This window comes from Chionomys nivalis, chromosome 3 (genome assembly GCF_950005125.1).
Source record: "Chionomys nivalis chromosome 3, mChiNiv1.1, whole genome shotgun sequence".
Classification (NCBI taxonomy): Eukaryota; Metazoa; Chordata; class Mammalia; order Rodentia; family Cricetidae; genus Chionomys; species Chionomys nivalis.
Window position 1 is genome coordinate 93,193,686 of NC_080088.1, and position 12,464 is coordinate 93,206,149.

Genomic DNA, 12,464 nt, shown 5'->3' on the forward strand with positions numbered 1-12,464 from the left:
GTCTATCTCTCCCTGCTTCCTAACTGTGGATGTGATGTGACCAGCCACCTCATGCTTCTGCTCATGCTTCTTCCATCATGGTGGACTGTGTACCCTTAGAACTGTGAGCCATATAAACCTTCTTTCACTAAGTTGCTTTTGTCAGGGATTTTGTTGTAGCGACAAGAAAAATAGCCATTGTATCCCTTCAGTATCACCTTGACTATTCAGAATTCCTTGCAGTTCCCTATGAATTTTGGCATAAGCAAAAAATAAAAAAATAAAAAAAAAAAAACAAGCAAGCAAACAAACAGACCAAAAAAAAAAAAACAAAAAAAAAAACAACCAGTTTTAGGTGGTGTTCGGTTTTGTTTTGTTGTTTCTGTTTTTTTCCCTGTGCATGGAAATCCAGCCCAGTGCTGCACATGCACTGTCCCAGAGCCACACCCCCAGCCAATGTTTACAGTTTCGATAGAGTTACAGTGATATTATAGATCTCTTATTTGACTCAGACCTGGAGACCCAAGCCCCACCTGCTCTACCTGCACCGAGGTTTCCTGTATGGCAGCCCCAGACTGACTGAAGTTAGACTCTAAGACTCCCACAACTCCCACAGAGACAGTGCTCACCCTGTGGTTCCCTCTGCACTCCTTCAGACCTGACCTGGCCCAAGCAGAGACCCAAGAGTCTTTGGTTCATCCAGCTGTTAAAGCAGGGGCCCTATTGTTGTCCCTTCTCCACACCAAGGAGTCAGAGATCACAAAAACATTCTAGGAGAATGTTGCCCCACCAGGCCTGCTGGCTTCAGTAAAGCCAAACCCTGGGGTTGTCTGCATTTCCTCTCATTCAGCCTCTGCCCAACTGTGCCCATCAGAGCTCAGATGAAGAACAGGGTAGGGGAGAGCAGAACCTGACAGAAGTTAGGGTTTTAACATCACGTCATGTCCCTGGTCCAAAGGAGGAGTATGGTGCGTCCTTGCACCTGTGATGAGATGTGCCAGTATGAGGTGTAAGGATGCTTTGATAGCAGAAGCTGATGCGGGTTCTACCCTGGATATTTCTGTGAGTACCTTTTGTATTTTTGAGATGTGGTCTCATGAGCCCAGGCTAGCCTTAAACTCACTACATAGCTGATGCTGGTTCTCCTTTCTCTACCTCCCAAGTGCTAGGATTACAGCATGTACCACTAGTCCCCACTTATGTCTGCAGTTTCAGTGCCTGATCCATGAGTGGGCAGCATAGGTAGGGGGGCAGGAGAGAGGAGGTAAAAGGGTCTTCCTTCAGGCACAGCAGCAGGACCAGCATTTGGGAGTTTGGTCTGATAGGCTTGTTGGTCGATGTGCTGTTTAGATTCTGTAATAGTCCTTGGTGGGGCTGTTAGGATGGAAAAAGACAGAGGCCCAGAAAAGTCTATGTCATTTGCTTAGGTCAGTATCAGGCTGGGTCCTTCGCATTCCCTGCCCTGATTTAGAGTGAGTCCTGCCCCACCTTAGGGACTGGTGTGTCCGTCATCGTATTATCCAGCCAGGCCTGGGATACCCTCCTGCCAGGCCTGGGTTACCGTCCCTGCTCTCTGCTCTATAGTCCTGGAGCCTATATGGTATGCAGTAGGGAGGACAGCAGTGGAATAGGAGCCTGGAGGAGGAGAGCCTAGCTAGGAAGAGCAGTCATCCTCAACTTGTACCTATAGCTCGCAGACCTGGGTGAACGTTTGCCCTCGAGGAACCACAGTCTTGATGGGCAGCAGGCAGCATCCCCAGCCCCATTATAAACAAGCATAGCCGACTGAGAGATGCATGCTGGCTGTCCCCAGAGCCTGGTGTCCAGCTCTACCCGGGTGTAGAGAATGTCAGGAGCAGTGCCTGCCCTGCCAGAAGAGTGCCAAAAGGGAGAATACTCATGTGCCCACTCGTCTTGGAGAGTAGAGTGGGCAGCGCCAGTCCCTCTAGGACATACAGTTTGAACAAAACAGGAGATGGGGCAGTGGCAGGTGGTGAAGCAACCCTCACCCAGCATGCACAGGGCTCCTCTTCACCTCGTTCCCCCCTCACTTGGCAGGCATGTGCATTGGGGCCCACTGCTCAGCTGCAAAAGAACCCTCCAAAAAGCACTTTGTGTGTGAAATCCTTTTAGCAGGATGAGTTTGGAATCTGGCCCGTGGTTTGAGGCATTTGGCAGGGTCCCTGAAGACGCAATCCAATTAGTCCCATGTTTTCTTGTTTTTATAACTGACTCTAGACCCAGGTTTTCCTCAGTGAAGTAGAAAATAGGTAGAGGCTACAACATTCATGCACAACTAGATTTCGCTTCCCTTCTTCCCTTGTCTACCAGTCCCAAATTTGAGTCAGCTCCCATTGGCTGGAAGGGAGCAGATGCCCTCAAAAGGGAGGACAGGAGTTGCCTCATGAAGCCAAGGTCCTAGGGCCTGAAACCAGGTGATGGCAGATTGTCATGACACACTGTAGGACAAATGTGTGATAAGATGACTGTGGTTATACTGGGCATATACGGTAGAGACAGGATATGAATTGTGGTGGTGAAGGGAAAGGTCTTGGGCAAGGGAGGGGATAAGTGGTAGATCCTCTGCCTAGAATGCCCCAGTGAGGGGCTGGGGTGTGGCTCAGTGGTAGAGCCCCTGCCTAGAATCCCCAGTGAGGGGCTGGGGTGTGGCTCAGTGGTAGAGCCCCTGCCTAGAATCCCCAGTGAGGGGCTGGGGTGTGGCTCAGTGGTAGAGCCCCTGCCTAGAATCCCCAGTGAGGGGCTGGGGTGTGGCTCAGTGGTAGAGCCCCTGCCTAGAATCCCCAGTGAGGGGCTGGGGTGTGCTCAGTGGTAGAGCCCCTGCCTAGAATCCCCAGTGAGGGGCTGGGGTGTGACTCAGTGGTAGAGCACCTGCCTAGAGTCCCCCAGTGAGGGGCTGGGGTGTGCTCAGTGGTAGAGCCCCTGCCTAGAATCCCCAGTGAGGGGCTGGGGTGTGACTCAGTGGTAGAGCACCTGCCTAGAGTCCCCCAGTGAGGGGCTGGGGTGTGACTCAGTGGTAGAGCACCTGCCTAGAGTCCCCCAGTGAGGGGCTGGGGTGTGACTCAGTGGTAGAGCACCTGCCTAGAGTCCCCCAGTGAGGGGCTGGGGTATGGCTCACTAGTAGAGCCCTAGGTTCTATCCCTAATACTGCAAATAATAAAGATGGAGCCTACTTGATGTGCTGCTCCTAAAGAGCTGGGTTTGAGGTGACTCTGGGTCAGAACCTCACCATGGGCTTATGCTCCATTCATTGGCCTATGCTGTGGGTCAGAAGAGTGGCCACATTGGAAGCCAGTGCTGAACAGTGAGGCGGGGGGCCAGCCACCAGGTAGTGGCTAGGAACCTGGTGCAAGTTCAGTAGGGGAAGAGAATTGTTCGTGGGGGTGGGGGGTTGCTGAGCATAAACCTGAGGCTGCAGATGCAAATGAGAGGGTCCATATTTGCTCTGAATGTTGTGGTGTGACCCAGTACTTTCCACTCCTTCTCTGCAGATCATGCAGAAGTGGCAGGAATCAAAACAAAATGGCAAACTTCTGTAGAGCAGAACCAAGCCACAAGCAGGAGGCACATGGCCTCTGGTGGAGGACCAGCATTGTGTGGATTGCTTAAAGCTGTTTGCCAGGGTATGGTGGGGCAGAGGCTTCAGAAAGAGACCCTGGGAAGGGGAGGATCAGGTAACCTGCTTGTTGGTAAGGTGCTTTCTGCCAGGTAGTCTTAGACCTTAGGCTGCAGCAGTGGCCTGACAGGCCTTAGCTCCTTAGAGCAGGATTCAGGTGCTGTCCTAGCCAACAGGACTACAGTGGGCACTAGGGTCCCTGTTCCTATGGCTAGATGCAGGTCACGCTTGTTGTGAGAATAAGTCTCGGGTCTCAATGGAAGAAGCAGTGGTTCTTATTGTACCTGCAGCAAGGCTGTGAGATTGACTCCTAGCAAAATAAGAGGCCTGTTCTCCCCTCCATGCCACCTCACGTATGGAGCTGGCTCTGATAGGAGATCAAAGGAAGGAGGCTGAGGAGCGGGATGGAGAAATCCATAGGCAAAGAAGTTTACCCCGAGCTCACAGTTTGTCAGAAAGTGGAATTTAACTGTACTTAGAACCTGGGACATGTGTAGGCCCAGAGTAGCAATGACGGGGCTGAATGAGGAAATGCAGCTGTCCAGGAGGGAGGCAGGAGATCACAGAGCACAGGGAGGGAGAGCCATGGCAGAGGCCGAACAGCATCAGCTGTGAGAGCCATGTCTGTCATGTGGAAGATGTAGGTCATATGGGTAGACAGGGCATCCCTGAGTGCCAGGTGTGCTGATGCAGCTCCTGTGTGCAGTTAGAATGTGCAGTACATATACACTCACAGTGCCATGAATGCAGGGTGCAGGTGTTTAGAAAGAAGCAACAGAGATGAGGGAATAAAGCAAGGGCTTCCCCACCATTACCCGGGAAGCTGTGGGACAGATGGAAAGTCACCATGAAGACGTGGAAGCATATTTAACTATCTTGGGACCCACCAGAGGATTAGGGCTGATAGGCTCCTGCTGTCAATAGAGAGAGCTTGTAACTGGTTATAAGGTGTGGGGTACAAGAATAAAAAGACCAAGACGGCCCGTAGCCTGCCTGGTTACGTGTCTGTAAGCAATAGTTTTTAAAAGCTCATGGTGGATTTCTGATGGTCTATGGTGTGAGGAGGGGATGGAGGCCTGTCCAGGGACACACAGAAATGTGATGAGTCACCTTTGTGAGCAGAATAGAAAGGGGGAGCCCCACTGTCACCTTCATCTGTCCAGGGCCTCAAGGATGAGTGCAGCTGCCCACTCTGGGGAAAGAAGTCTTAAGTGTACTGTGTCGGAGCTGAGCCACCAGACAAACCAAGTCACAAGGCTTTATTTGGGCATTCGGCCCAGCAGGTAAAAATGTGGCATTAACTGTCACCAACTGTGTACAGTTACCAAGTGAGGAGGGTGCATACCTAACTAGTCAGACATTCTATGGGACATATCCTAGGTACAGTCCAGCACAGGAAGGTATGGTTGCAGCATAAAGCAGGCAGTACTTAGCACAAATGCTGAATAGCAAGACACACAAAAGGAAACACACTCAGAAGACAGAAGGCAGAAAGCACGGGAGCCCAATGCAATAGACATCAGTACAGACAGATAGCAGGATATGAATGGGCTAAACTCTGCTACTAAAAGGAAAAGACTTTCTGATGAGTTCCACTCAGAACCAAAGAAATTGGAACAGGTGGCTGCCAAGGCCACTTGGCATTTGTAAGCATCTGAGCAGGCATCAGCTATTCGTGCCTCATCTGAATTCAAGCCAGAAAGCATTGCGGAAAGCGGGCAGATGCGCCTCCCAGTACTGAAGGTACACAAGGACATCTGTACTGCACTCTATAGGGAGCATGGAAGTACACAGAGAGACAACTGTTTCCATGATCGCAGTGCATGCATGTGTATCTGACCAGTCTCTCCAAAGCCAGAGAGCTTACAACTGAGGACTCGCTCTTTATGAGGCCAGCAGGATGGGTCCACAGGTAAAGACACGGCACAAACCTTATGACCTGAGTTTGGTCTCCAGGACTTATACAGTGGAATGAGAGAAAAATCCCTGCAAGTTGTCCTCTGAACTACACATCTGCACTGAGGCTACATGTGCATAGCCACGCGTGTGCATGCACGAGCACACACACATGCATACACGCAGCTCTTGCTGTAGCATCATGCACCATGTAGTCTTGTTACCTTCTCCATCAATAAGAAACAGGAAGTACTTCCAGCACAGCCAGTCTCAGGGGCCATTCCATCAGATTCTCAAAACCGCGAGGCCTACCACAGCACATAAGCCATGCTAGCGTGTGGAGGCAAGGGAGGGACTCTGGAAGTAAGCACTGTGTGGCTTGTGCCTCACCATGGAGGAACTGTACCATCAATGACATCATCAGCGTGTTGGGAACAAAAACCAGCAGCATGTTAAGATGACACCATCCTTGGGACAAGGTAGATCGCTCAGCCAGTAAAGTGTTGTGCTGTCCCCAGAACTCATGCAAAAATGTGGACTTGTAATCCCAGCACTGGGGAGGTGGAGACAGGTGGATCCCAGGAATTACTGGCCAGCTGTCTAGATAACTGTCGAGTTCTAGTGTGTCCTTAGGCCCCATGTGCATCTCTTTGGAGGAATGGGGCTGAGGACACGCAGGGAGCAAGGGTCAGCTCCCGGTGACTTTCCTGCTGCTCAGGAAGCCACTGGTTCAGCAGCCATCTGCTTTCCCCCTGGGCCTGGCTGATTGAACTTGCCTGTGTTGTCTGTGCCTGGGATGTGTCTGGCTCCCTGTCCACACCCCACCCCTCCCAGCAGATGTGTAGAGTAGCCTGCAGACCATGGCCCAGGACAGGCAGGCAGTTCATATCACCCTGTAGAAAGTGCTGTGACGTTCCATCCCAGCAGTGGTAATTCTAGACTGTGATCTCTGCTCACATTGTCCCTCTCTGTCTCTGAGGTTCTGTAGCTCTCCTCAGTGCATGAATGTCTGTCTCCCCACCTAATCTTGGATCAGAAACATGGGGAAAGTGAAAACTGTGTTTACCTGACTCAGAATGCCTTGTGGCCTGGGGGTCTAGGCTATGTGGTGTCTGGCCAGACGACCATCTTTCCCAGGCCCGCAGCACACACTAGGCATCTCCCCTGGGGATGTTCAAATACAGACTTCAGGATTTTGGGGATGGGTCAGGGACCTGGGCTGTGGGTCTCTGTACAGGCTGACCACTTACCCTGTGTTTCCTTATAGCTGGAGATGGAGCTGAAGATGCTAAGGGCCCAGACAAGCTCAACTGAGACCAGCTTCCCATTCTGCAAGGAGGAGGTGGATGCACTCAGGTATGGCCTCCTCTCTCAGCCTCTGGCTGCCCATGTGTCACTCTCTAGAGCTTGAGCAGAGCCCATCAGAGACCTTGCCTTGTTGCCTTCCCAAGGCTATTTGCTTCTGTTACGTTGTCTGCCGAGACCCTTGTTTCCACTGGGCTAGGCCTTCCTACTATCACATCTCAGGTCAGCACCGACAGCTGTCCTCCCAGCCTTGGTTCTCCATGCTCAAGAGGAGCAGAGGCTCCTGTCAGGGTGTCCATTGGGACGTGCCTTGCTGCCAGCAACATGAGGAACGAGGCCTAGCATGGGTTGGGGGCGGCCACACAGCCAGCAATGAATTGAAGGATGCAAGCAAGCATCTTTCAGAGACTGCCTCACAGAAAGATGAACAGTCTGGCCAAGCTTCAAACCTCAGGTGTGACTCTTTGCAGGGCACCTTTGGTGCCTGTTTGGAGACAACTTATTGCTTTTGCCATGTGCATATGTGTGTGCATGTGTGAGTGTTCAAATGCTTATGCATATATGTGTGCACATGGTGGGATATTTTCTGCAAATGTCCTCCACCTTAATTCTTTTTTTTTTTTTTTTGGGGTTTTTTTTTTTTTTTTTTTTTTTTTTTTTGGTTTTTCGAGACAGGGTTTCTCTGTGGTTTTGGAGCCTGTCCTGGAACTAGCTCTTGTAGACCAGGCTGGTCTCGAACTCACAGAGATCCGCCTGCCTCTGCCTCCCAAGTGCTGGGACTCCACCTTAATTCTTGAGATAGTCTCTAACTGAACTCTCCAGTTCAGCTGACCTGGCTGGCAGTGAGTTCCAGTGAGCACTGGGGACAACAGGTACCTGTCACCACAAACAGAACTGCCATCAGTTTCTCCACTGGCCTGCCGTTCTAACTTCTGCCTAAAACGACTGTGGGATGGCAATCACCCCTGCCCTAGCATCTTGTCAGAGGCAGCAGAGTGAGTTGATCACCCCCTGTAAGCCTTCCTCCTGCTTTGCATTCAGGACTTGACAGCTTAGGAGCTGCTATGGGGACCTAGGGAACAAGAAAACCTTGTAGACACTGAGTGGGGTCTTGATGAGATGGCATGGAGCTTGGGGGAAGGGAGGCAGTCTTCTCAGGCTGGTCTCTTGATGTCCCAGAGACTGTATGGGGTTCCTGCCTCTGTATGGAATTGGCCTTGTCTCTGTTAGACTCTTCTGACTTCTGTCTCTCTTTGGATAATGACTGGTGACTGACTCCCTGCTTTGCAGGGCTGTTGAGGTCAAAGTAAGGAAGGCTTACTTCTTGACACCTTTCCAGGAGCGCTCATTGTATAGTGCCGAAGACTCTGATGGGCTAGAGGTTTCCTCTAATTGCCAAAGTACTTCTCATAAAGACCCAGGCCTGGAGAGTAGCTCTGTGGGGATACCAGGCACAGAGCTGTTTGTTTGCATTTGTCCCAGCGTGGCATGTGCTGTGCACTGTCAGGGCAGAGCGGAGTGGATAATTGACTGGCCAGCAGAGCCACACACTCCGTCTTCATCAGCTCATAGCTTAATGGGGACATTATTCACATGGACTTGTGGCTGTTTAATTATGGGTGGTGCTGTGAGAGCTGGTGTCTGGAGATAGGGGTCCTGGGACATGCATCTGGGTGCAAGAGGAGAGTGCTGGTGTCGTGGCTGAGTGTCAGGAGAATTGGTGTGGCCCAGGCGAGTAGCGTGATCTTCATCCTGTGAGTGATGGTGAGCCATTAGGCATTTTAAAGCAGAAAACCAACATGATCTGATTTGTAGCATCAGGCATTGCTGGCTGCCTAGGCCAGGCAGAGGAACTTGGCAAGGCCAGACAGCCATGCCCAGGCCAAGTGCTGGGAAGCGTTTGTTGTGAGACTCAGCCAAGCTGGAGCGGCTGCTCCTGGGCAGACACAGCCAGCACTCCCACTGATACTTCGCAACATCTATTCTGTGATAAAGACCCTTGCGGGCGGTTGGCTGAGGGTGGATCTAGTGGACCCGGAAGCATATTCCATGCAGATCGTGGGTACCTGAATCTGAGGACAGCAGAGTCGAGTTCGCTTTCCTTTGCCTCTGACTGGGAGGTGCTGGTGAGAGGTGCTACCTCTAGGGCTGAGGAGATGAGGTAAAGCACCTGCTGGTCTGCAGTCACTGCCCTACAGGGTCCTTAGGGCCACACAACTCCATGTCAGCTGGTGGGGAGTGTAAAAGTCACAGTGTTGGCTAGCTGCGTGGCCCCCGATGCAACTCCATTCTCCTCATACCATGGGCACTGTGTTGTCTGAAGGCCTGTCTGTCTTCCCCACGGCCTCTTGTGTGGTTGGTGGGGGTGTGGGCCAGAGTGCATCAGGTTTGTGGGGAAGAGAGTCAAGTACACTGCAGGTCTGATGATTTTTAAATTTCGAAAAGGGGCTTTGGTGCTAACATTGTTCTCACTAAGATCCAAGCCTCCTGTCCACGTGTCTCCTAAGGGGAAGCTGGGAGTGAGGTGCCTTCGCGGCTGCTAAGAACCAGGTCGGTGCATCTGCAGGGGCTGCAGCCCACGGCTTTGCTGGTGCTTCTGCTTTCCAGCGGAGGGAAACCAGGGCTGTCCAGGTGGCGCCTGTGAGCTTGGTGCATGCATGTAAAGAAGTCCAGATGAGCAGGGCTTCTGTGCAGTGAGCTCAAATGACTCAGGCTGGACCAAGCATGCAGGTCTTAACTTACCTGCCTAACTCCTTCTCTCCTTGAGCCTGACTGGGTCTCCTGAGGCCTGTCCCAAAGGACAACTGCTTACTCTTCAGTCCCTATAGCTGTTGGTGTGGGTGGTCTTCTGCCATCTCTCATCCTTTGTCATAACTTACTTTCTTTTGCTGTGATAAACATCATGGCCACAGAAGCTGCTTTGGGAGGAAAGGGTTTATTCGGCCTATGTGTCACAGTCCATCACAGGGAATCCAGGGCAGTAAATCAAGCAAGAACTGAAGCAGAGACCGTGGGCGAGCACTGCTTACTGACTTTTCCCTGTGGCTTGCTCCTCTTGTACCTTCCAGCACTTCCTCCTCAGGGGTAGCACTGCCCACATCAATCCCAAATCAGGAAAATGCTCCATAGACTTGCCCACAGGTCAGCCTGATGGAGGGAGACAGTTCCTCCACTGAGACTGCCTCCTCCCAGATGACTCCAGCTTGTATCAAGGTGACTAAATAAATATTCTAAATACCAGCACAGACCTTTGTTGGCACTAGCATGCTTGGTTCCACTTTTCCTGTTCTCCAACCTTTCAGCTCCGTCAGACATTGTAGCATTGTGCCTTGGTTTCCCACAGTGCCACAGTAGGGTCAGTGTCCTGTTATCTTGAGCAAAGGGACTGTTCTGTGCATGGCATCTTGCTTTGCTGGGATACCACACTGGGACCCATTGTGCTGTCTTCTGGCTCGAGGGTACTCAGAGGGGCAGCCCACTTCCACTGAGGAGCCGAGTCTTTAGACCTCTGTTGCTGCCCCACTTCCCCTTGGAAGGGACACTGGCCATGTGGATTCTGAAGTTTCACTTTCCTCCAGCTGGGCAAGGGTGGGGGCCCTTATTGAAGCTGCCCTCTTGGAACAAGAGTCCTCCTCTCCTTTTGATCCCTCTCCTGATCCTGAAGTGCCTTTCCTACTGATCCTTCATGCAGCTCCTGAGGAGGGCCCCTTCTGAAGTGATTGACTCAGAGGAAGACAGCTGACACGAGAGCCCTGCTTCAGGTCAGCCTGCCCTTCACTCTAGACCATCACTGCAAACACCGCCCGCTAGCAGATACAGAAGACAGGGCAGGATAGCTGCTGCTACCGAGCACACTGTGAGGATGGGCTATAGCCGTGTGTGTTTGCATGGAGCTATTGGCTACACATAAGGGGCCCAGGACTGGGGAGATGGTTCCATGGGTAAAGAGCTTGCTGCACCACCATGAGGCGCTGAGTTTGATCCCCAGAACCCATGATTGTTTGTTTAAGTCAGGTATTGTGACTTATGTAATCCTGTCCCTGGGAAGGTAGAGATAGGAGACAGGAGGAGCCCTGGGACTCACTGGTCAGCACATCTAGCTGGTGAGCTCCAGGTTCAATGAGAGATCATATCTCTAAAGTTAAGATAAAGAGGGGAAGACAAGACACCTGTTGTTGACTCCTGGCCTCCACAGGCATGCACACATAGACACAAAATTTGCACAGCTATTTGTATTGTATCTGAATTGCACACACCTGTGGCATTGCATGGCCCTTCCATGAAGCTGGGAGCACCAGTGCAAAGCTAAGTGGTGGCAGCTGAGGGCCTCTCGCCTGGAACAAATCTGGGCTCGTTACTTTCCACTGTCATACAGGAGCTCTGACAAATCCTAAATGTCTGCGGGTTTAGCAGCTGGGTAGACTGTGGGCTTGCATGTCTGGGCCAGAACCTGTTAGTCACACTCCACAGCTTCTCTGCTTTCCCGGCCCTGTTCACCGCCTGCGGGGCCCCAGCCTGAACAGGCATTCCCAGACTCTAGGGGGCCCGAGGGTTACCGTGCCTATTGACCTTTCTCGGGGAAAGCAGGAACTCCATGGCTGGGTCACCCTCTCCAGGAGAGGGCTCAGCAAGTTGCAGGAGAGCTTTTGTTTGGACAGCTTGTCATTTGTCATTGTGTCTTCACAAGGGGGACTTGTCTGGACTATTTCACTGGGGTGCTCATGACAGGCACCATCTGACCTCTTCCTATGGCCCAGTATGTCTTTGGAAGCTCAGATCTGGAGGCTGTGGTCCTGCCAGCTCCTGGGAGCTGAGTATAGGACAGCAGTCTCTGCTGACAGTGAGGGACATCCTTCCTCACCTGACAGCCTGTCCTCTGTCCAGAGATCTTGTCCTTTCAGGAGACTGAGGCCAACCTGTAGTCCAGCAGATGTGGCATGGGGTTAAGAAACAGGTAGGTGAGGGAGAGCTGGTTACTAAGGAGGTTTTCAATATCCAGCTCCGGTCACTGGGCAGCCCCTCTCCTCTGGGGCCGTCTTCCTGTATCTGCAGACCTGTATATACATGGCAGATTGAGGGGGCAGAGGCGGAGGCAGGTGGCCTGATAGCAGTAGACAATGACAGAAACACCCCCAAACTGGGCCACACAGAGAGGAAGAGACAGCCTAATCATAGGTAGCCTCTGCCTGCCCCTTGAGTTGGCCAGTACCAGGAAGGGGTCATGTGCCCACCAACACCACCCTCTCTGTCCCACCAGAGCAAAGCAGCAGCAGTGTAAGCACAAGGCTGGGGCTCTGCTGGGAGGGCGTGGCTTCAGCCTCTTCCCATGGGGGCTGGAGTCAGCTGAACCCTGTAGGGGAGCCTTGCTCACATCCACCAGTGTTGAGGCTTCTCTGTGCCGTGTCGGAGTGTGGAGAGCTTTCCTCTGCTTTCGGTCCCATGCTGCTGCCTGTGCTGAAGAGCAGAGCTCAGAGATACAGGCATTGGGTTAGCTGTGACTGGGACACAGATGCGCACTGCTCCCTGTGGTTGCTAGGATGAGCAGACATGGACCATGTTTGTGGAGCCCTTTGTCCCCATACCCTTAGAATGCACCGGGAAGGTCCTCATTATTGGCCATGTCTTTGGTCATAAAATAAACCCTCACAAA

The 12,464-nt window shown here is 52.1% G+C and overlaps 1 protein-coding gene across 3 annotated transcripts in view; it reads left to right on the forward strand.

Annotated features, from left to right (window-relative positions):
* Mad1l1 (mitotic arrest deficient 1 like 1) overlaps positions 1-12,464 on the forward strand; it is a 315,139-nt gene that overhangs the window by 196,854 nt on the left and 105,821 nt on the right. For all 3 annotated transcript variants that reach the window (XM_057764608.1, XM_057764610.1, XM_057764611.1), the window contains one exon: positions 6,777-6,865. In XM_057764608.1, coding sequence (XP_057620591.1) covers positions 6,777-6,865 — 89 coding nt within the window. The remainder of the gene's footprint in view (positions 1-6,776; positions 6,866-12,464) is intronic.